At 39.4% G+C, this 23,415-nt stretch overlaps 1 protein-coding gene across 1 annotated transcript; it reads right to left on the reverse strand.

Annotated features, from left to right (window-relative positions):
- Positions 1 to 18,652: 18,652 nt before the first annotated feature.
- Positions 18,653 to 22,679, reverse strand: LOC138612212 (leptin receptor gene-related protein). Its single transcript, XM_069685529.1, has 4 exons — positions 22,569 to 22,679; positions 22,131 to 22,206; positions 21,051 to 21,237; positions 18,653 to 20,911 (listed from the first exon to the last, which is right to left on the reverse strand). Exons 1-4 carry the CDS (start codon positions 22,582 to 22,584, stop codon positions 20,795 to 20,797), a joined length of 396 nt encoding a protein of 131 aa, XP_069541630.1. The 5' UTR covers positions 22,585 to 22,679; the 3' UTR covers positions 18,653 to 20,794.
- Between the last annotated feature and the right edge of the window lie 736 nt (positions 22,680 to 23,415).

The raw sequence follows: 23,415 nt of genomic DNA on the forward strand, positions 1-23,415 counted from the left end.
AACTGATTTTCTTGTTGTCTTGTTGCTTCGTATTTTTCCTTGCCATCAGTACTTCAGTGCAAAGCTCAGGGCTCTGTCTCTACATCAGATGGAGCAAGCCCTGAGACTCTGAAGAGCATCTAAACCAAAAGCCCAGGAGACCACTCGCTCACAACAAAGATCATTGGACAAAAGAGGCTGGATAGAACATTCACTGCTGCCTCCACTTGTTAGAGAAACAAGCTTCAAGCTTCCGCTCATCTGTATAACTCCAGCAAAGAGTCGTCCCCATGGTGGCTGCCTGCTCCTCTACGGTTAATTTGTTTTCCGTTCACAACTGGCAACAACATGCAAGGTCATGAGGCAGCACTTGAGATGCCAGACACTTAGTTCCAGTTTCCAAAATGTTGGCAGTTGCATTTTAAGGTCATTGTAAATTGTAGAATTTGGCTGTGAGACGTTTGGGCAAAGAAAACAAGCTAAGTAATGTATTTAAAACTTTGTGTGGCTGCAACTACTGATTTTTATTATCTATTGAGCTGTTGACTCAATTAATAATTTGCAGATGTATAACAAAAGTCCCATCAGACTCTGGCAGAGCCCAAGGTGACATCTTTCTTGTTGAGCCTGACAAGGAAAGACATGGTCCAAATGTTAAGCTGGAATCATTAAATGTTTGGAGTTTTACTTTAATAAATTATTTTAAAGACTAATTGATAATCAGTTGTCATTAGATATTTTACCTTCTAAAATGTGAGTAGTTTCCATCATGTGGTCATTGCAGATTGAATAATTTGGCTTTTGGACTGACAAAGTTCCCTTTTACAAAAGTTATTTCACTCTCTTCTGAAGGTTGACAGACATAATAATGCATTGGAAATTTTGTTTGCTAGCAAATAATGAACTTTATTATCAATTAACCTGTTGAATTACTTGATGAATGGCAATTAATTGTTATTGCAAATTGTACAACTTGGCTATAGGATCGCTGGGCCAAAAAAACAAGCAATTTAATGCTTATGTTATTAGTGTGTGTAGCGGTTGTGTGTATTGTGGTTTCCCACTGGTGCTATGGTTTACTGTCACATCCCAAAGGCATGTACATTGAAAGAACTGAGGCTCTGATTTTCCTGCTTGTGTGCATGTGAGCCTGACCTGTGTTGTGAAGATGATAGACAAGTGACCTATTATTTATTATATAGACCTATATTTATCTTCCTGCCTTTTGATCTGCATCTGTTAAAAGAAACATCCACCATCTCAATTGGCCCTGAACGAAACAAGTAGGTATAGAAAGTAGTCAGCAAAATGAGGTCATTGGAGTCATCTGTTACATGGTGCACTCATTCACTCTCAGCCAGCACTGTTTAGATGCTCTGACAGCATGTACTGTATTTGGGAAATCCTCAGTGCTATTATGAAGACCAATGTTTGCACTTTTGTTGCATATTGTACACAAGAGGTCAACAAGGCTGCATTTCTGGCAGCAGTGAGAAAATGTTCCCGTCTGGCCAGTTGATCTATGTCACACAGCGTCCGCACACAATGGAGAGCTGTGGACTGTGAGTGATGGACGTCATATGTTTAAAAATCACTGGACACCCACACAAAGGTGGCGTTTGTGGAGTCAAGACAAAGGAGGCTCAAGAAAACCATGCATGGTACTGCGTTAATATTACGTTTATCTGCTGTGTATTCAAACAATGAGCCCTGTGTGCCGCGCAGCAGTAATGAATTAACTTTACAGTGGTGACTCTTTAAAGCAAATTGACTCGACTCACCATGGTTGGATCGATTCAGAGAACTGATCTGTATGTTACGTAAGCTTCAAATACAAATACATTCTCAGTGTTAAATGAGGAAGTAAGCAGCACTCATCACAAGACTTAACACGTGTGTGTCTGTTTTCCCCAAATCGCAGCCTCCCGTGTTGAAAAATTAAGCCAGAGCAGAAGTGCAAAAAACTGCAGTTCCTCAAGTGTCCACTTGAGGCTGGCTCCAGAAAACAAGAAATAACCTCATTAGGTGTCATATTACAATGCCCAACTTGACAGCAGAAATAACATGTTTACAGCCTGGTACAAAAAAACATTTGTTGCATATAGCTTTTTTCTCTGTTCATGAAAACAGTACGTGGGTCAATATTGATATAACTCACCTGTTTACATTTTAGGACATCAGCAGAGACTAGAGACGTCAACACAGCCACACAGTCATGTAACTTAACCCCTCAGTCGAGTTTGTGTTGTTGGAGGCTTTTGAGGATTTTTTCATGCAAAAAAATTAAATAATCAGACAAATAATCTGGCTTTCTGTGTGATTTATCTGGTCATGCAAGAAGTATGCGCTCCAGCTTTTTTGGCAAGTTAAATTCGAGTATTATTTTATTGATATTTTGGCACTCAGCAGCAGATATACTGCGCTGGCCACACCTGGCTTATAAGCTTGGTGGCTCAGTGTTCATCAAACATTTATTTATCAGGATTTTCGTAGTCTTTCTAGTTACCAGAAGAGTCTCCCAGTACGTGTCTCATCGCCAATCTCTCTCCAGAGATTTGGGCAGGCAAGCAACGAGTCCATTATGTCTTAAGTGTGATAAATAAACGACTGCCGTTTGTCACCTCCACAAACAGAATCTCCTCTGTGGGAAACACAAAGTTAAATTAGCTCATTCACGAGCTAATGAATCAGCCCCGGGTACCGACTGTTTAGCTTTGATAACTTGGCGTTGGCCAGCCCTTCACTCCTCTCCAGCTTCACCCTCTCATCCACATATGGTCACTTCTGGCTCCAGAAAACCAACATGGCGGCGGCATAATCCTGAACTCCTTCATATACGCAGTTGAGAAACCAATGGGTGACGTCACAGAGGCTATGTCCATTATTTATACGGTCTATGGTTTGCCCCCCTTTATTCAATCTAAACAACACTCTGCCCAGTTTATTTAAACCTCGAGAGCAGCACCTTGAACATCCAGCGTGTCCACTTATGGCATAACTCAATCACACAAAATTATAAGCTGGGTTAGGGTTATTAGTTTCACTTACTTTCAAACTTTCTTCTTCAAAGTCAAAGCCTGGGGGTCATTTTCTGACACAGAGCTGAACTGAATATCAGAGATGCAATCTGTGCAAACTTGTTTTATCACTTCAGATACACATCACAGATGTAACGGGTTCTCCTTCTGACCTTGGAAATAATGGCTCTGCTCCTCGCTGAATAGACTGCTGGGAACTGAAATAAACCTCACTGAGGACACGGACAAAGACACAGCACACTTTATATTTAGTCTGAAGACGAGACTTCAGTATCATGTTGCATCTGCAAAAAGCATTTGAACTCATTGAAAGCATTTAACGGTGTATTGTTTCTTATGATATTTCAGTCATGTAGGAACAGAAAGTGATTAACGATCAACAGTTATTGTCATGCTCATATTTATCATGTTACAGTGGCAGCCTTTTGTTTTCATACTATACTCAATGTAAACAAAGTCATTATGACGTAGCAGCTGCAGACCACAGGAAAACACATGGCCAGAGTGATAAACACGAATGCATTGTTGCTCATAATGTAAATCCCACCTGTAATAACATCCCTACTGGACTACTTTGTGACTGTGGCTGAAAAGATATCCAACAAGTTGCCGGCATGGTGTACCAACCAACGGAGCTGAATTTAAATGAGGACTATGTAACCTCAGGTTACAAATCATCTTTTCATTGAGCCTGCATATTTCTGGAACATCTACAAGAACATGTTTCAATATTAAAACAAACATTACTCATGAGCTGAGCTGTTGGCTGCTACTGTACTACATGAGCAAGTGACAGAAACACTGTATTTACTGAGGGCCCTTTTTTACTCAGTTTATTACTTACAGGCATTTTGTGCTCAAAGTCTCAGCATGTTTCTGTGCTGTACTTTATTCAGCACATGGATATGATAGCAATCAATATTTAAATCACACTCGAGTTGGTTAATTATGTATGAATATATAATGTTGTGACCTCTATGTCAAAGAAGAAATACTTTCTGTAAGGCTGTTACACTTAAAATATATAACACTTTTCTAATCTTATCCCTCCCTCCCACACTGTTTGTGTGGGCTGGTCCTACTCACAAACAGATGATGCAATGATGCAGGTTCCCTAACATTCACTGACCATGTCGGACTTAATAATAACTATGAATCTCCAGTCCACAAGTAACAGACAAGTAATAGATAAATAACGTCAAATAGGGCTCCCCCAGAGCTCCTCTGGATTCAAGGAGGGCAGACATTTTCATCGACCAAGAAATAATCTGCTGCTGAAATTTGATTTATTGATTCATATCTTGAGTCATTTTTGGGCTTTGTATAGCAAATTGTGATTAACAGTTGTCACCTTTTTCTGACTTTGATACTCTACATAATTAATTTATGAATTAGGTTAATAATTAGCATTAATCATTAATGACTCATGAGTTGCAACCCTGCTTGTAAAATAGCCTCCTGAGACCCGAGCTTTTGTTTGGTATGCATTTTTAATTTCTCCTACCTTTGGGGATTAATAGGACCTAATAAGTATAAACCAAAAAATTGTGTTTGTGTTACATTGAAAAAGTCCCAATGTCCTCATGTGAGTACCTTGTCGTAACGGTGTTGTAGCTTGTTGCTATTGATAAAATTAGTCAAATTTGTCAGCCATATCAAGCTACAACTGTTCATACGCATTAAATAAACAAGTTTCAATCATAGATCTGAAGAGGTTTTGTACCTGGTTGAGTTTTCTGTAGAGACCCACTGTAACATATTTGGGTCGGGATCACAGCCACCTGAACGTACACCAATCAGTGTAATTTGCTTTTGTGACCACAGGGTGGTGGACAAAGTGTCCATGAGTGAGACCAACGGGTCCAAGTTTCGCAGAATTAAATATTATGGTGCTGTGAAGCCAAAATGTAATGTCCCCGTATGAGGACGCAGAGTCTCAGGAGGATAGGGAACCGTAGTTGTACGGCACAAAATAATAGCTTTATTTTTTCCTTAAAAGCTACGCTTTGTTAATGTACATTAGCCTTAATATCTTAACTCATAAACAGATAATAAATGATCATGTAGAAAAACTGTTTAACTATGTCTTCAGTATTTTTAACAATAACTATATAGTGAATATACAAATGCAAAATAGGGGGTTTGAAATAAAGTGTTCATTGGTGGTCATACCCTCCTTGGTCCTCGTGGGTCTTCAGGTGGGTAAATGGACTGTACTTATATAGCACTTTTCTAGTCTTCCGACCACTCAAAGCACTTTTACACTACATGTCACATTCACCCATTGATGGCAAAGACCCGATGCCTGGGAGCAGTTTGGGGTTCAGTGTCTTTCCCAACGACACTTCAAGTGTGACTGTAGCAGTCAGGTATTGAACCCCCAACCTTCCGATTGAGAGACAACTGACTCTACCACTGAGCCACAGACGATTGAAGAGGCCAAACCTGGAGCCACATATTTTGGAGGTTGTTGTTTATAGTGCAGCACCTTCACAGACAAGTTTCCTCCAAGGTGCCTTATTGGTTGCTATAGTTTCCCAAGTTTTGAGGTCTTTGTGGCACTTTTTGATGTTTTTCTTGATGTAGTCCGTATACCTTTCCTTTTGGCTTCCCGTGGCATGTTGTTCTTTGAGCAGCTGGTAATAGAGGACTTGTTTTGGGAGGCCAGAGTCAGGCACACAGATGATCGCTCCATCTCAGCTGGTCTTGGGCAATGGTGTCAGTAATGTTGGGGATTTTGGCTTCAGCCAAGATGCTGGTGTTGATGCATCTATCTTCCCAATTGACCTGAAGGAGTGCCTTTAGGTTCCTGCTGTATGTGGTCCAGGTTTCTGATCTATATAGTAGGGTGGGCATCAGAACTCCCATGTAGACCAGGGTTTTGGTCTTGGCCTGGAAGTCACGGTTTCCAAAGACCCTTTTATTCGGTTTTGAGAAAGCCCCACTGGCACAGCTGAGCAGGTGGTGTATTTTAATGTCAATGTCAGCTTTGAAGGAAAGGATGCTGCTGAGATTTGTGAAGTGGTCAACATTTTCCAGTCTGATGTTGTCAACTATGATGGTTGGGGAAAGGGCAGTATAATTTGTGCTTCTGTTGGGTGATGGCTGATGGAGGATCTGAGACATTTTGTTTATGTTGAGAGCAGGACCAGGCTGCTTATATGCCTTGGCAAAGTCATCCAGGGTGCCATGGAGGTCCTCTGCTGAATGGGCCACGCAGGTGTTGTCATCAGCACACTGTAGTTCTGTGGTGGAAACTGTTGATCTGCTTTTAGCCTTGAACCTGTTTATGTTCAAAAATTGCCCATCAGTGCTGTACATGATTCTGACTCCCCGTGAGATGGAGGATAGTGACAATGGAGATGGAGAACAGGGTAGGCGCAGTGACACAACCCTGCTTGACTCCAGTGTCAGCCCTAAAGGGTTCCATTTCCTCTCCATTGCTACTGATTACTGTGGCTGACATTTTGTCATGGAGCAGTCTCAGTATTCGGATGTAATTGTCCGGGCAATCGATTTTTGCCAGAGCGCTTGACAGTTCACAGAATCAAAGGCTTTAGTAAGGTCTATGAAGGCCATGTAAATGCAATATAGGGGTGTGAAATAAAGTGTTACAGTAAATCCAAATTGCCAACATTCATTTCGCTCTCAGAATATAAACGTCAACAGAATTTGACATTTCAAAATATCATTCAACCCTTTTTTTTAGGGTTTTTAATCAATCACCCCAAAGCCATATAAGCTCCAAGACTGAAAAACATGCCAGTCAACACGTCACCAAAAATTATATGGGACAGATGTTCACTAAGCAGCAGACGAAACTTGGCTGTTTGTGCATTCAGTGAAATACTCTTGATGAAAAGAACTTTTGAGACGAGCGAAGGCTGAGAGGAGTTTGTAGAGGAGGAAGATAAACAACACATTGATTTGTGGCAGCTGAAAGATGACATCACTGTGGAGGTCACGTGCAGGGAACCCACTGCCCTACTGTACACACAGAAACAGAGAGAGACAGAGAGACAGAGAGAGGGACTGGAGAGACTCGATGAACCTCTTTCCACTGAGCCACATGTCACAAGACCACTTCAGGCTTATTTGGCGGTGGCACCACGTGTTTGTCATTTTGGCACAGCAAATATAATCCCAAATCAAGTCATGAACAACATTTCAATCTGTCACCACAAAAACAGGGAGAGGCAGGCTGAAAATGTCCTGATATCTCACAGATTTATTAGACCATGTTATACATTAGGGCTGGGTATCGATGAGGATTTCTCAATACGATTGGATTCTGATTCACAAGGACCTGATTTGATTTCCAATCCGATTCCATTTGATACTGATTTGTTTAGGGGTATTTCAGTTACAATATCACTGCTCCTCTAACCAGGTGCATTATCAACATGTTTAATGTTTACAGTAACAATTGACCCCAAAGAAGTTACATCATGTACTTTTTATATGACCAACACAAAGCAGTCAACACAATATTAACAATGAATTAGACAGCTGATGAGATTTTTGTCCAGTTTCAGATTTTCAGTCTGTACATTTGAATCATGGTTTTGATTAAAAGAACTGGGGTTCAACTTGCGAGAGATCTCATAGCGCATTCAACAAAACCACATGAGACTAGAGTTATAGGGAAAGGCATACTGTATAACAACCTGCCGAAAACACACCTGCAGCTAAAGCCGACGCTAACAGAGAGTAACATAAACATCAGTGCAAAACTAACTAACTTCATTGACGCACACACGACAAAAAGAGTCCATCAGTGATCACTGATGTCTCCGTAGTAGGTGCAGTAAACAAGTCCGGGCATGTCTCTCTCACTGCTGCGTTTTGGGGGAATGTGCCGAGTTGTGCTGCGTTCAGGAGCGCTCAGAAACGTGAGTGATCAAACACGTTTTTACACATATTTGTAAAGATCGATCTTGGGATTTATTAATCGATATTAGGTCATTTAAATGAGAATCAATGCGAATCGGAAAAAAGCGATTTTTTAAAGCCAGCCCTATTATACATCAGTATAATACAAATGGCAATGAGTACAAATAGCTATGTTTATTGCCTATTTAAAAAAAAAAAAATCAAACTCTAATATGTGTTCTATATTGTGACCATGTGTGCTATAATAATTGCCAGGCTTGTTATGTGAGATTGTGAAGCCAGCGCTCTGAGCGTTTTTGGCCATTCAGACTAATTTCCTACGTTACACTGTCAAACACCTCCACTCGAAGAATAAGTAAACTAATCGGTGCTGCCTATACATGTATTATTTTATTGTTATTATTTGGTTATTGCTAATTCTCATTAAAACCAAACAGAACAGAATCAATTGTCTGTAAACACAAATATTTTTCCATTCTTTTTTCAATGCTTATCCATACCTGCAAATTATTCCATTTAAATTCCACATTTTCTTTTCCATACTACGTAGGAAATCGTAGGAAAATAAATAAATAAAGAAAAATTTGGGATGAGCTACACCTGTAGCACACACAGCGTGAGGTTGTGAGTGCCAACAGGAAGTAGGAGATGGTTAGCTTTCGTTTCAAAAGGTCCCTATCCGTGGGCTGGTCACGCTAAAAACATGGATTTGAACACATTTGTTAATGATATGACGTGATATGATAACATATGGTATAAGTCACACAACTGCAGCCCACAAGTCTATTTGTACTTATTTTATAAAGAAACGTCGCTCCACCTGAACTCTCTCTACTTTTTCACAAGGAGTCGCTGAACCAATGTGATACAAGAAGGAGGGGGTTTGTTTTGTTTGAAGAAAAAAGACTTAAAAGTCCCAAATAATAAGTTTGATTGTTATTTGCTTATTTGTAGTCTACATAAAAACACTCTGTGTTTAATCTGGTATAATTTCCTGTATCTTTTTTAAATCGCATTGTTAATTTTTTTGCAGCCCCATTAAAAATTGATTAAAAATGTCCCATTATTTGCTATTTTACCTGTCTTAATTGAAAAGTAACTACATTTCTGTCAGTCAATGATGCACATTCACAGCATCCTCAACTATACTGCTAACCATAATCTACTCTTTTGGTCATATTAGGCATTAAGCGAAGATGCTTCAATTTTTTTCTTTCTTATAATGACGTGAAAAAGGTGAATAATGAGTCATTCGTGAATACTGTGCCACAGTGCCAAGACACAGAGCCATCAAACCTTTTTAAAAAACAGAAATAACTGAGAAATAATTGGTGGGCAAGAACACATGTTGACATGGACTGTGGATGAGTCAGCACTGAGTGGAGTTGCAGAAAAAGCCCAACAATTAAGAGGGAGTGTCTTTCTGTCATGTTCCAACACCCACACACACATACACTAATTACCCCATCATATTCAAGTCCCCTATTTAACTTCCATGAGGTATTGTGATGGAAGTACTGTCTGTGTCAGCAACTTGTTTGTTATCCTTTAACTAGCAAAAACTTTCTTTTGTAGGCTTCATAGATTAAAGCTTTTAGGGAGAATGATAACAAATGACTTGGAGAGTCAGGAGCTGACAGAAGGCCTGGCAGAGGCCGCAGGACTCGGGGTGCACAGAGGGCCTCTGGTGGGAGTCACCAGCTGGCAACCTCCATGTCAACATGGCTGTAAATCCTTCAGATGACAAGTGAGACAGAAATTAATCAGTGTGCAGCTTTGACCATGTGCACCTTCAATAACTGCGAGTGAACAAATTGATATGATCCACCGTCGTGGTGCCTACACTACATCCGGCTGTGGAGTTACTGATTTTGCACTATATTTATATAAACAGTACATTAAAGCCACAATTTACAATTATTGCAATTATACTCTCATGATGCTCTTATTTTTATCCATAACCAAAAAAAATCAAGCAGGTTTCTTCTTTAATAAAAAATGATCGACCCTTTGTTATCCTGGAAAAACCACACTGAATTTGTCTGCAAAGAATTTCTTCCTTTCGCCGACTTGGATCTTTTGGGGCGAGTAAACTAATTCTTCTGTGATAATGAGTGTCCTAGAGCAGTGATTCTGAAAGAGGGTCTGAGGACGCAAATAATTATAATACATTCATAATAAATTATACAATTGCGCTGTATCGTTAAAAACTGCATGTCTACAGATGAGGACCATTTCCGCAAATTAAAAACAAGCATATTGTGTCCATTACTCCCACCCACATTTGGACCAATAGAAACTGACATGATTGTGACGCATCAAGTCAATCTGTCATGAATCACTCAACTCACTCAGGTCGCAACAAACCGTTCCTGCGGCTGTCTTGCTGCTGTTAATTTTCTGAAAGCTTTTAAGATCTTAAAAGTATGTATTACTTAAAAAGTATAAATGCTGTCAAGTTGAGTCCACAAGCAATTTGAATACAATTGTTTTAAAGTATAAGTGGTATTAACATGTTTCAAATTGAAATGTTTTTTCTGTTTATCACAATGACACAGGTCTGAAATATTTAGGTTGATAAGTTTTACAATACAAATAGTTCCAATGGCATCTAAGAGTGCAAGTGGTAGCAAGCATATGCTTAATCATGATTATGAGGGGGTCCTTGGATAATGTTCTCCCCTGTAAGGGGTCCCTGGCCATGGTACAAGTGTCTGTCCACTGCGTTAAAGTCAAAACTGCTCCAGCAAATGAAAATCTGCTCAAAGATTGTAGGTGAACCACTTGAGAATCAGCCTATAATAAAAACATGTTAAGACTGGCAAAGAACATCGTGTCTGATCCAAAGCATGCTCTGAACAGTCATGGGAACTATTACCATCAACCCGGAGATACATGTCCCAGGTTTTAATAAGATTAGACTGAAGCACTCTTTTGTTCATCAGTCTATCCTGAAATTAAACACCGAGCTGAATCCCACATCAAAAGTACGTTAAAGGGCCCTGAACACCTTGAGAACCTGAGTCTCCTGTGTTATGAAATGGTGTGTCAGATGTTTGATGATGTTTTTTATATTCTGTCCTTAACTTTCATGTTGCAAATGGGGCTGCTGTGATACAAGAAACATTTCAGACTTGGTCAAACAATAACACATTATCTATTTGTCCAGCCAACAATTTAAAACCCAAGTAATATAGTTAATGCCATTTAAGACATAAAAAGCAGCATGTTTGCATTATAGGGATTCACAATATTGTTTTCAATGCCAAAATGTTCCAGCTCTTTTTAGCCGAAAGCTGATGCCAATATTGATTATAAGCACATATTTTTCCCACCTGAATGCAAAGACCAGCAATTTGTTCCTGTAGTGGAATTAAATATCAGTATGCCTACTCTTATTACCAACAGCAGATACAGAGATGCTTCTGCATTGTGCTGCATGAGCATAATCAAAGTGTCATCTTATCAGCATGTCATAATGATAGAAATGTTCCCTTTAAGGCCAGTGTCTGGTGTTGTGTTGTAAAGTCTTAAACAGCTGATAAGATGAAATGTTGATATTGTTATGAATGCCGTATCATTACATTTAAGGAGATGAGACTGTCTCATTTTTGTCATTTAAAAAACATAATGCATTAGATTTTATTGGGAAAAAGTTGCAGATCCATTTTCTGCTTTGTTTCTGAAAAGGATTATCTTTTAAACTGAACAATTTCCTGTTCACTTTAGGTGAACTTTTCAGCTACATACAGCAGCAGATACAGACAAAACAGATATCTTCTTCTTGAGACCAGTAAACCAAAATCTCATACACTACTTAGTCAGCAAAAAGACTTGCAGTAGAAAACCCGTTCTTACAACAACTTTCCCAGCGGACAATAAAAGAAGTGTACTCACAGCTGACGGTCGTCTCGTTGAGCCGCAGTGACGAAAGGATGAGCAGGAATCCACGTCAGCAGACTGTCAGCCTGCAAGAAAGAATGTACGGATTACAATTTCACAGATCACACATCACAGCAACAAAATGACGAGTCTCTGACCTGCTGAAATGACATAATTGATCAACAACAACGACCCCTGACGATAATACCATCTCTTAGGGGCAGGGGTGGATCCAGACTTTTTTGACTGGGGTGACCCAACTGGGGCACTGACTTACAGTATGTAATGGTGGCATGAAGTATGTGTCCACACGCGCATGCAAATTAATAGCATGTAATTAACCGTTCCTTCTAAGCTTATTTCTTTAAGGACTCAAACTGAAGATGTGTGGTCAGAGTAACAATTTAAAGTACTGAAGGAAATGTGCCATATTCAAATGCAAAGAAAGCCACTAGCAGCCTGTTGCAACACAGCCCAAATAGTTGATTTTAACACAAGTCCCACCTCTGACAAGGCAAAAAGCCAATCCTAGTTTAAGATTTTGGGGTGGCACTTTGGGTGGCCAATCAGATTTCAAGGGGGGCCCAGGCTACCCCTGGCCGTCCCTCTGGATCCGCCCCTCCTTAGGGGCATGCATAGAAAGGGAATATAGAGGTATTCAAATATGATTTCACTACTGTACAAAGCAGATGTATGAAATTATTTAGGTAGGTCTTTGGAGGAGATAACTTAAGCTAGGAAGCCCTGAGAAATGTAAAAGCTTCCTCTCATTGGAAATATAGTTTATTCAGAAATATACACAGTAAGATTGCCATCCAACACACACACACACAAAAGTCACACACATTTACACAAAGCCTTCTGTGTTCACTATCAGCTCCCAGTATAACAAACACTCCCCCAGTCTGCAAAGCAGCGCACACACGGCATGTATTCATCAGCAGGGAGCGAAACATCAATGTTCAGGCTGTATAGTGACCACATCACCAGTAAAGCCACTAAGTATTCAGTCAGTGAGTCATCAGTCTGGCAGCCGGAGCTCTTTTAACAAGAAGCTGGATGCATGTGCGCTGTTGTTTCAGCACTGACAGATAATAAAAGGACAGTGGAGAGTTGAGGTCACACAACATGACCGGGGCCCAGCTACAGAGAAGCTGTGATGTGGGCTTAAAAGGAAGTGCACATCTGAAATTCAGGAGTTAATGTGAAATGTCAAAACTGTGGTGTAATACAAGAGCTTGTCTCTGATCCAAAACCAATGCCCAGCTGGAAAGAGGGGTTTGTAAAACACAAGCAGAAGCTAAAGTAAAGCTCTAAGGATTGATCTATGTTTTTTCATAAACTCCAGCAGCCTAAAGATTGAAAAGACTTTTCAGACGTGTGCATTTTCTACCAGATGGTGATGCAGATGTTCAAGTCAGCAGCAAAGTCAGAGCTTCTATAAGAGATCTGCTGGTTGTAGAAAGTCTTATTAGTAATCTCAGTACAGCTGGAGTATTACAGGAGACATCGTGATGGTAACACTGCCCATGTGACCAGGCAGAAATGGACAGCAGTTGTGTGGCCAATACCCACACATACTTCCTTCCTAACTTCAGTGAAGAAGCTTCATGATTCTGCTGGAACAAATAATCCTGCACACAAACCTTACTTCTCAAACCTTTTGATGTTATCTATTTCTACTCGTTTCAACTGAACTCATAATACCTAATCTTGATTCTGAATACATTTAGCCATAAAAGCCAAAGACGTTGAGCAGCTCAAAATCCCCATCACTGTTTTTTTTAGCTTGAGCCTGAGCGATAGGTCGTCTGATATTATCAAGCAATTATCGACCTATGACAGATGAATTGGTATCAGTATCAGTTTTCCATTATGTGCCGGTATTAAACATATTTTCCACACCATATAATGAAAAAACAATGCTTGGTGTGATTAAAAACTGGTGTCCACGTGTAGTCTGTCCAGCATTAGCTACTCTCTGGGACTGTCTGCGGAACATGTAGCAAAGTTTCAAAGCTTAGCAGACAGTTAGCCACACTACAATTGGCTGACGATGTATAATATTTACATTAAACTACAATTAATAAACATAATAAACATTACATATTCCTATTTGTTTAAGTTTGTAAGTTATTTGTTTAATAAAGCAGCCTTTTGAGTTCCTTTGCATAGTCATATTTTTTGCAAAAATAGGTGCACAATCCATACAGAGAAAGGTCTACTTTAATTCCAGGATAGAAAATTCACTATATTGGCCACAATATCTGTAATCTGAATTTTCACTCTCTAAAATCTGTATAGGTAATAAAACGCAATATTTCCTGAGCTCCTATGTAGAAAACAATAATTACATTTGTGCCGCTGGAAAAGACCCATCGAACACTTCGCGTCTCCCTACGTTGCCTCGCATAATAAACTGTATAATCTTTAGGTGGATGCTCAATGACTTATTGTGTATGTAAAGCTGACAAACAGTCGAAGCTTTAATCAAAGTTTAAAAGGTCGAGCACAAACAATCACTAAAGTGGAGAAGATTAATTAAAAACTGATACAATCATCTCCAGACGCCCTAATAAAAAGGTCACTAGTGAGTCTTTAAAATGACACAAGTCAGACGCAATAAGTCAGACTGTTGATTTCTCCTGTAGAGTGAAACAAGGAAGAGGTTGACCTTATTCAACCCTCACTTCATTGCTAAATGGACACTGATTGATTGTGTAATGGTGTATAAAACATTTACTTTATAGACCTGAATAGCAGTCCATCCATTACTGCGTCACCAAACATCTCTTAATTGTCCCAAACTCTATGGCATCTCTATATTTACACCTCTCCCCCTGTGAGTGATTGAAAACACTGAGTGGGAATTGCTTTTACCTTGTTCGACCTCCTCGTCAAACCTCATGGAAAGTGCCCCAAAAATTTGTGTAGTATCCATAGCAGCACATCATTTGTTCAGATATGTGTTGCAAAGTGGACATACACTGACTAAACAGAACAAGCAGACTGTGAAAAGGAAGAGAGGTGCCCACAGAGAGATGAAGAGCACAGCCTACATACAGACAAGAAGCCTACGTGAGAGGACTGAATCAAAGACCTTCAGTGTAACTCAGGATATGCGTCTGTCGACATTATTTTCTCGAAAATAGCTTCTTCACAGCGAAAAGCTGACTCCTGAGCATCGTGAAACACCAGTCTCTGCAAACCTATTGATGCACGAAATACCTTGTCCTGTAGCATCATAAACTTTATATGAATACTGTGCAAATATAGCAAATTATTAAGTTACATGCTGCAGGTTAACTCCAGTATTGAACTGTGAATATGATAAGGTCTTATATTCGCCATGAATTGAGGATAATTCAAACTACACCTCTCACTGGACGGTTAAATAGAGTTGAAAGTCTTACCGTTGGTATGCGTTTCACCACGCGCTGATTTAGCTGTGGAACACTGCTTGTTCTCTTCTTTCTCTGCCGCGCTGAGCACGCGCCCCTTTTTATGAGGGTCCATTTGTGCCATTCGCGCTAGTTCCCCTTCCCGACCCCGGCAGCGCATCGATTGGCTTTGGCACCCACGACGCAAATCCTTCCGTTTACCAATGGCTGCCAGCGCCCAGTGCTATGCACCCACCCCTCCAAGCCCCTACTCCCCATCCCTTTGATTTTCAGTCAGACGGAGTGTGGATGTGTCTACCTCAACGGTTAAGTGAGGCTACAATCCCCCGGCTATCTGCCATTGACAACATGATGTGCTTTAGTTGATTGTCCCTTCGCAGTCGCAGTTCTGGTTACTAGCCAACTGAACTAAAGCTTCTCCATATGGTTTGTCTGCTTATAATTTATGGAGGCAAACTTTAATTGGTAACAAGTTAATTTGTAATTTAGAATACCTTTTAGCGATGACACAAGTCCATATTACCTTCCTGATACCATTCAAGTAGGCTAGCAGGGGTGTACTGGGGGGGTACTCAGAGAGAAAAACAACAAATTTGATAACACTTTAGCTACCTTTAGGCAACACCAAATTTTAGCATTCAGCCACTTCCTAGCTAACATTACATTAGCTAAATAAATGTAAAAAAATATTAGTTAATTCATTGTGTTGGCTAGGAATCAATGCATTTATTATAGTTTTAGGGAAAATATTATCTTTCAGTCACTTCCTAGCTAAGTTAGCTAAGAAATAAATTCCTTGCTAACATTACATTACCTAGGAAGTTTTGCCTTTCCTATTGTATATTGTAAAACTACCAAAGGGTAATAACATCTTGCAGCAATTACGTTGGCTAGTAAGAAAATTCCTTGCTTACACTGTGTTGGCTAGGAATTTACATATTCCCTGTTGAAGAAATGGCCACCAGCTGATATGATTATGAAAAGGAAAACAATAAATTTGATATCACATTAGCTACCTTTAGACAAAACCTAATGTTAGCATTCAGCCACTTCCTAGCTAATATTTCTAGCTAATATTATTGCTATCAATGTTGCATAGCCTGGCATAGTGCACTCATGGAATCCTAACCGAAAAACAAGCAATGCACCTAGAAACGAGCTAAGCTATTAGCATTAGCTGCAGCTCAGTCGCAGCCCCTGACTTTTAAACCTAAACTGCTTTATTTTGTGTTTTTACAGGTTTAGAAATACATATTTAAAAAGCCTTAAAGTGTGTGGTGGAAACACTGATTGCTTTTTTACTAGCATGACTTATGTTGCACTCTGCTTACTGCACTGCTGTTGTTTGCTATTGTCATATGCTAATTTCCCTGCAATTTGCTCTTTTTTGATGCTCTAACAGAGTACTTGGTAATGGCAGATATAACGTTTGATACTGTGTTGGCAGCTCAGGAAACTTAATAGAAAAACTGCTAATTAAGTAGTAAGAAGTAAAAAATGTTATAAGTTAGACTATATAAAAATAAATATCATTATAACATAGGCGTTTTAAACGGATATACATCAATTAAATCATATTTTATCTTTCTCGCTATCTATTTATCCATTTGTCTGCTTGTTGCCAGTGTAGTGTGCCCTGATACCCTGTTGTCTTTTATTGCATTATATTGTATCACTTTGTATGACCATGTGCTGGATGAATTGCCTTGTGATGTGTGCTGTTGCTCTGTTGCATTATTCAGTTCTCTCTCTCACCTTGTGCTGTGTCCAGCTGGGATGTGTTGTACTGAGCATGAATGCAACCTACTGTATATTGCAGTTTCACACAGCAACATACTGTGTAGTATTGTGTAGTGTTCAAGGTTTCACTCGGCAGTCTTTTAGAAAAGGTTTAATGCCTTGGCTGTTGCCTGGCAATAGCTGTCATGCAAAAGAGATGAATGGGTGTCCCTGGGCTCTTCGTTTTTCTTCATCTTTACCTTCATCTCTTTTTTCCTCCTCAATCTCTCTCACTAAATGAAGCACGACTTTACTAATGTCTAACAGAAACCCACCAATTAAACTGTCCTGTTGTGCCATTTGGGGACTTAGTACAACTTCTTTAAAAGTTTTTTTTCTTTGGGCCTTTTGCCTTTATTGATAGGACAGTCGATAAGGTCGGAAATGTGGGGAGAGAGAGTGGTGATGCCGTGCAGCAAGTGAATGACGGTCAGGGTTGAGCCTGGGGCCACTGCTCTGAGGGCTGTTCCTCTACGCATGAGGTGCATGATTTAACCGCTGAGCTAAACCGCCCCCCCACCCCCCGACATAGTACAACTTCCGATACACATGGTGTCCATTTTATTGATGAAAGCTGGAGGACAAGTAGTGCTCAATTCATTAATCCTACCTAATTAACTGAGCTGTTCAGCCTTTCTTCATGAAATATGTAGTTAATAAAAGCCTCATGGTACACATACTGAACCAGAAGGGTGAACTTGAATGCTCCAGAACCTGTTAGTAAATTTGTCACCCCTCCTTGTTGCCCTGTTCATCATGTTGATGTCCCATTATTGGACTAATGTCTGCTGGTATCAAACAAGGAGTCAAGTCTATCAGCACCAGCTCACAGTCAGACTCCATTTTCATGCAATTTACACATCATGTATTGTACTACAGTATACTCCCCTGCAAATCTCAGTGCTTTTCACTGTGCAGCTCTTAGAGATGGTAGCCTTTGCATGCTGTGACTTCCACTTGTGAAATGCAATCACATGAGGCAGGACGCACAGATGTTTTCCAAAAAAATAATAATACATTCAAGCGTGGGTTTCTTGTGTTTGCAGAGGAAATGCATTTGATTAACATGCAAATAGGGGAGCAAGCTAGTGCAAGTGCATTCCTGACAAACGTGAACAGAGAATGAAATTAAACTACTCAAGGCATGCACAGCTGTATTATAGATTTCTATCACATCCTATTGAACCATAAATAGATAATATCTGTTTTTATGATTCTTTCGTCATGCAGCATGCTTACAAATTAACAATGCTGTCGACCTGTGTTCAATTTTAAATTTATGTGTAGATGGAAAGAGCAAAATAAAATAGATGCGAAGATGTGTTTCTCACTGCTTGTTGAATATTGTAAAATATTGGAATTATTTAGCATCTGCTCACACATGCATCTTCTGGCAGTTATAGCCTACAGGGTTTTCTTTACATTTTTGATGTAATTTACCTCAAAACAATACTCACCCACACACCAACTGTCCTTATTTCCAATCTGCATTTTGTTGGAGGCTTTTAAGAGGTTTGCTATGGTCACTATGTGTTGCTGCAGTCCTGTATAAATAATGTGCAGGTGTCTGTTTGAATGCATCATCCATCGCCACTGCAGAGAAGCTTTACACAAATGAAAATCAAGTTCTCCATCCACTCCCCTCACATTGTCAACAGTAACACAGACAGAGCCTGTATATTTGTTTATACAGAGATTTTTAATCAATGTTGGGAAACACAATGCAGTCAGGAGCGTATAAAATATTCTTTTAGAACTTTGTTAGTGTGGGAAGTGGAGTCACAATAGAAAAGACAAACTTTCTTATCGAACATGTCAGTTTCGAGACATACAGTATCAATATCTTCCCTTGAGAAGCAGTAAAGGATTTGTTTGTGATAGTCTCCATGATTTGGGCTCATGTAAAATATTAAATAATAGTCAGTTACCTACATGAGGATTAAATATTGATTTACAATAACAGATTTCAACGGCCCCTGATGATGATTAGGGATGCAAGATATTATCGGCACGTTATCCCTATCTGCAGATTATGGCTTGAAAATGACATATTGGCATCGGCAGATATGTCATTTTCCTGCCGATATTTTCCGCCGATAAAACAACGCTTTAATTCTGCCTGATTCCTTAAAAAAACTTGATGTAATGCTACGATGTTAACGCGGTGTGTGTGTGCGCGCACTGCCTGCACCATGCCTTTTCCATAAAACGTGAAGAAGGGTGCTAGATGTCTGCGGTATGGCAGTTTTTCAAAGTTTCCGAAAGGGACAGCAGGGTTGATTTCATTTTATGTATTTTTTCTGTGCAATAGGTCAAATTTGCCCTAGTTGTGGCTATTGTCAGGACGTCTCAGGGAGAGCATCATCCAAGCCTCTAAGTTGTATGAATATATCAGTTTTATTTAAAAGAAAATGTTACATACAAATAAATATGGCATTTTGTACATTACCTAAGTTAAGTAGTTTTCTCGTATTGCCCAGTGAATGTGTACATTTTAAAAAGCACTGTATTATTGTTGTTTGTATTTTGTTATGTTATTGTATTGTTGTTTCTGCATCTGCCAGTGGGCCACTACAATAAGAGTAGGCATGATATCAATTCTACGACAGGGGAGACTTGATGTTCTCTGCAATTAGGTGGGGGGAAAAAAGCATGTGCCTAAATATATCGGTATTGAAATCAGCAAAAGGGGTTGGAAAATATCGGCATACCGGAAATCAGCCAAAAATCCAATATCGTGCATCCATAATGATGATACATACAAATAAACAGACTCAAAACCAAATCACAGTGATTTATCTATTCATCAAAATATACACTGTGAATGGCAGGCACTTCTTAATATGTTTGCAGGTACAGCCCTCTCCTGTAGGCCTAAAAAAATACATGTACTGTATTTACCATTTAACATGTATAAATATGATTCACAAGTTAATAGAATGCCTTTGTCAATAGCATAAAGTTCTCTGTATTCTGCAGGAATATAAACATAGGCCCTGTGATGTATGATATTAACTACACAGCACTCTCCAATGCCTCAGCACTAAGTTGCTGCATAGAAAATATCAGAACAATGTTTAATATGCTCTATTTTTGCACTCTAAAATGATCTTTGGTGATAATGTAAACAATTGCACCAAAACAAAAAGTAACGCTTTAACTTCTTGTAGCAAAAAGAAAACAAACAAACACGTCACCTCCATACAAATATATATCTTTACCTGATTAGAAGTACTTACACTAGCTGTCAGAAAGCATGGATTAAGATAACTTGCCCTGCAGTTACACTTTACACAGCAAACACTGCTCATAATAAGCAAGCCATTAATCAGTATAGCCACTTCCCCCTTGAGCAACGAGGACAGATATGAAGTAAGCATGGCAGTGTTTGTTACAATAAAGTTATTCTTTAGGATCCCTTTATGATAGTAAATAACTGAAGCATAAAGTAGCAGGAAGCTGCAGTGAGTGGGGTGATTTGGAGGTTGAAACAAAGGCGAGACAAGCTAAAATACATGGGTTTAGGTGGATAATGATGGGGTAATAGCATAAGAGAGGTATAGGCATCATTGTCTCTCTGGTCCCAGACATAAGGCACATTAATAGGGTACATAGTGTTGTCTCCAACCTTAATATCCCCTATTATAAAAAAAATCGACCTGAATTATGCCCAGTAAATTTGACGTTTTTCAGCCTACACTGTACATGAGCATCATCCCCAATTGAGTGCAGGACAACTGTCCCTCAGTCTGCAGTCTGTCCATTCAACTATCCACCTACCCATCCATCCATCCTTCTGTCTGTTCACTGTCAGAAGGTTCTCTACCACTGCTCCCAGCTGAAGTCGTCTCCACCTCCAAACACGACAAAAAAGCCAAAGATGGTGAGGAAGATGACGGCGTTGGCCGTCATCACCAGACCACAGGCCCCCCACTGGATCTGTTGGAGAAAATATCCACACTGAGAAATGCATTGTCTTCTGTTGGTTGTGACATAAAATTGATATGGTGCAGACAGCACTGTATGGAAACTGGATTTACTGTATGGAAACATTTCGACATGGTGAGAGAGAACTCACTGTGGTAGTGCGGGCTAGCACAATGGGAAGCCCAAAAGATGAAACCACAATGCCAGTTGTTATGAAGTAGGCCAGCTCTCTGCATGCATTGCTGGAGGAGTCAGTGTCATCACTGAGGCGTCTGGATATGAAGGTCGGGATGGGACTTAAAATGTAGAAAATCAGGACAAACAGTGGCCAGTATACCCTAAAATGAGGTGAAGAACAGTTATTAGATACAGTGGTATGAATTTCAGGTGTCAGGTAAGCGTTGCCAGATAAGAAATATTATTCTGCTGGGTAGGATACATACATTTAATGCACAATCAAGAACTAATTCAGAAGTGATTTCATTTTAGAAAAAATAATAAAACTATAATAAAGTGCAATAGTACAAAATGAAATAGGGGTAAAATTGCTTTAGGTTAGAGTGGGATTCATTAAGAAAACCTAGTTACCCACTACTGGTCACATGTATTGTTGGATGTGTTATGTGTAATTTTTACTTGCACTAAATTTAAAAAACACTCAATTCAAATATATATAGTATAAAATGAACATTTTTAAAAGGCATACTCCATAGATTTCTTTTACAAATGAAAATAATTTGGCCTGTAATAAACAAAGTATGACTTCTGTGGCTCTGGAGGAGATGTTAAACGTCTGGAGAAATAACTTACATGAGTAATTTCAGCTCGGGCGTAAGTTAAAAAGATTCAGCAGAAAATCTGCATTAAAACGTGGAGCATGTGGTGAGATAAAAGATGGCATTTTAAAGGGCAAGGGGGTTCTAATTAAAATGTGAGATTAGGCATTTCTGATGCTTCATTCATACTAGGATAAATATCGATTACTTTGAAGCACTGATTCTAAACATACTGTTTTAATATGCCTTTTAGAAGACCCTCAACTTTATAATCACCGCAATGCTTATCTGCTAGAGCACCCCTTTCAGAGTACCTCTTTAGGGTGTAGTTGTTCTTGTTAACTGCTGTTGCTAAGTGCCATTTAACTTAATACCTAAATTAATATTAATCTCCTAAAGCCTCATAATAACAAAAGTCAAGTCAAATTTTCATCATCCAATAGTTAAATACCTACCCATACTGTTCCAGTGCACAGCCCAGCAGAAGAAATGTAAGTCCAATGGCACCACTGAAGGACAAACCAACCAGTGCTGAAAGAAGAGAAACATTACATTGAATTAGCGAAGATGCATTAGTCCAAAAATACAGCACAGGTAAAAGCTAGGCTTCACCTAGCTAATAAATGCTCAACATTAAGGGTTCCTGTCAAGAAAAAAGCAAAACTTTTTTACAGCCTAACAGCTTAATAATGGAACTAGATAGCTTGTTAAACATCTTTATGTCCTTGTACAGCGTTGCACTGATAGCTTTCGAAATGATTCAGCAAAGGTTCTCATTAATGTTGAAACAAAGCTAACAAAGTTTTTGAAGCATTAGCGCAAAAAAACAACGTTTGCGTTACTTAATGAACTTTTAACTGTCAAGTAATTCACGAGAGCATAAATTCAAATACCTTTTATGCCGGCCATTGCGATATTTGTTTTACACTGTCTGATTTTTGTTCTTTGTGTATTGTTTATGTGCTCTCCTTCTTGGTAGACGAACTTCCTGCTTCCTCCATCGACTTTTCCTTCTGTGACGTCACGTGACCGTCTTAAAGCTACAGTGCCTCAGCTGTCTGCCCGCAGTGCCTGCTATTGGGGCGGTTTACCCAGAGCCGTATAAAAGAGGCTTTTATACGGCTCTGGTCTTACCCATTATTACCAACGTGTACTGCACATGCAGACATTGGCAGACACACCTGAATACCACCAGGTGCTGGCGACTTTTTATCTTCATCACCATCATCAATAACATGATCCCCATTATTAGCCACTTACAGGCAGATTATTCACATTTTCTGTCATTTTACAGTCTGCTCCCACGGTCATTCCGCGTGACGAGGAGCACGAGGGCATGAAGCTTTAGCTGCTGGGAGCTTATCAGTGAAGTGTGTAAGGAGGATATTGTACATTTTTACATTCCATTCTAGGCTAAATAGTTCTCCTAACAATTTCACTTAAAATATTAGTTTCCTCCACTGTTTCAGCTGCAGCTCTTTATGTTAGTGGTTAACTTTTTACATAAAACACAAAGATATCTCATAGATATATAATACATAAAAAATATAATACAATGAACTACCTAACAGTTGGTTAAGTAGTCAAAATACACACCATAGCTAGCCACCTGCCAGGACATGAAAATGGTGTTTGAACACAATGCTATCAGAAAGACTCACACTCACTCATTTTTGCTGCATGGATTACTTTTACTTTTGATACGAATTTTGTACTTTAACACAAATTTTAAAGCAGGAT

The sequence above is a fragment of the Semicossyphus pulcher genome, unplaced genomic scaffold, assembly GCF_022749685.1.
Source record: "Semicossyphus pulcher isolate SPU_LCO1_2020_fin unplaced genomic scaffold, fSemPul1.0.p SCAF_7, whole genome shotgun sequence".
Classification (NCBI taxonomy): domain Eukaryota; kingdom Metazoa; phylum Chordata; class Actinopteri; order Labriformes; family Labridae; genus Semicossyphus; species Semicossyphus pulcher.

Excerpts from the sequence above, each read along its gene's own strand:
- LOC138612212 (XM_069685529.1), bottom strand. Across the intron at positions 21,238-22,130 it reads TGTGCACTGGAACAGTATGG|GGTATACTGGCCACTGTTTG; the intron begins GTAGGTATTTAA and ends ACCTCATTTTAG. Across the intron at positions 20,912-21,050 it reads TGCTAGCCCGCACTACCACA|ATCCAGTGGGGGGCCTGTGG; the intron begins GTGAGTTCTCTC and ends TTTCTCCAACAG.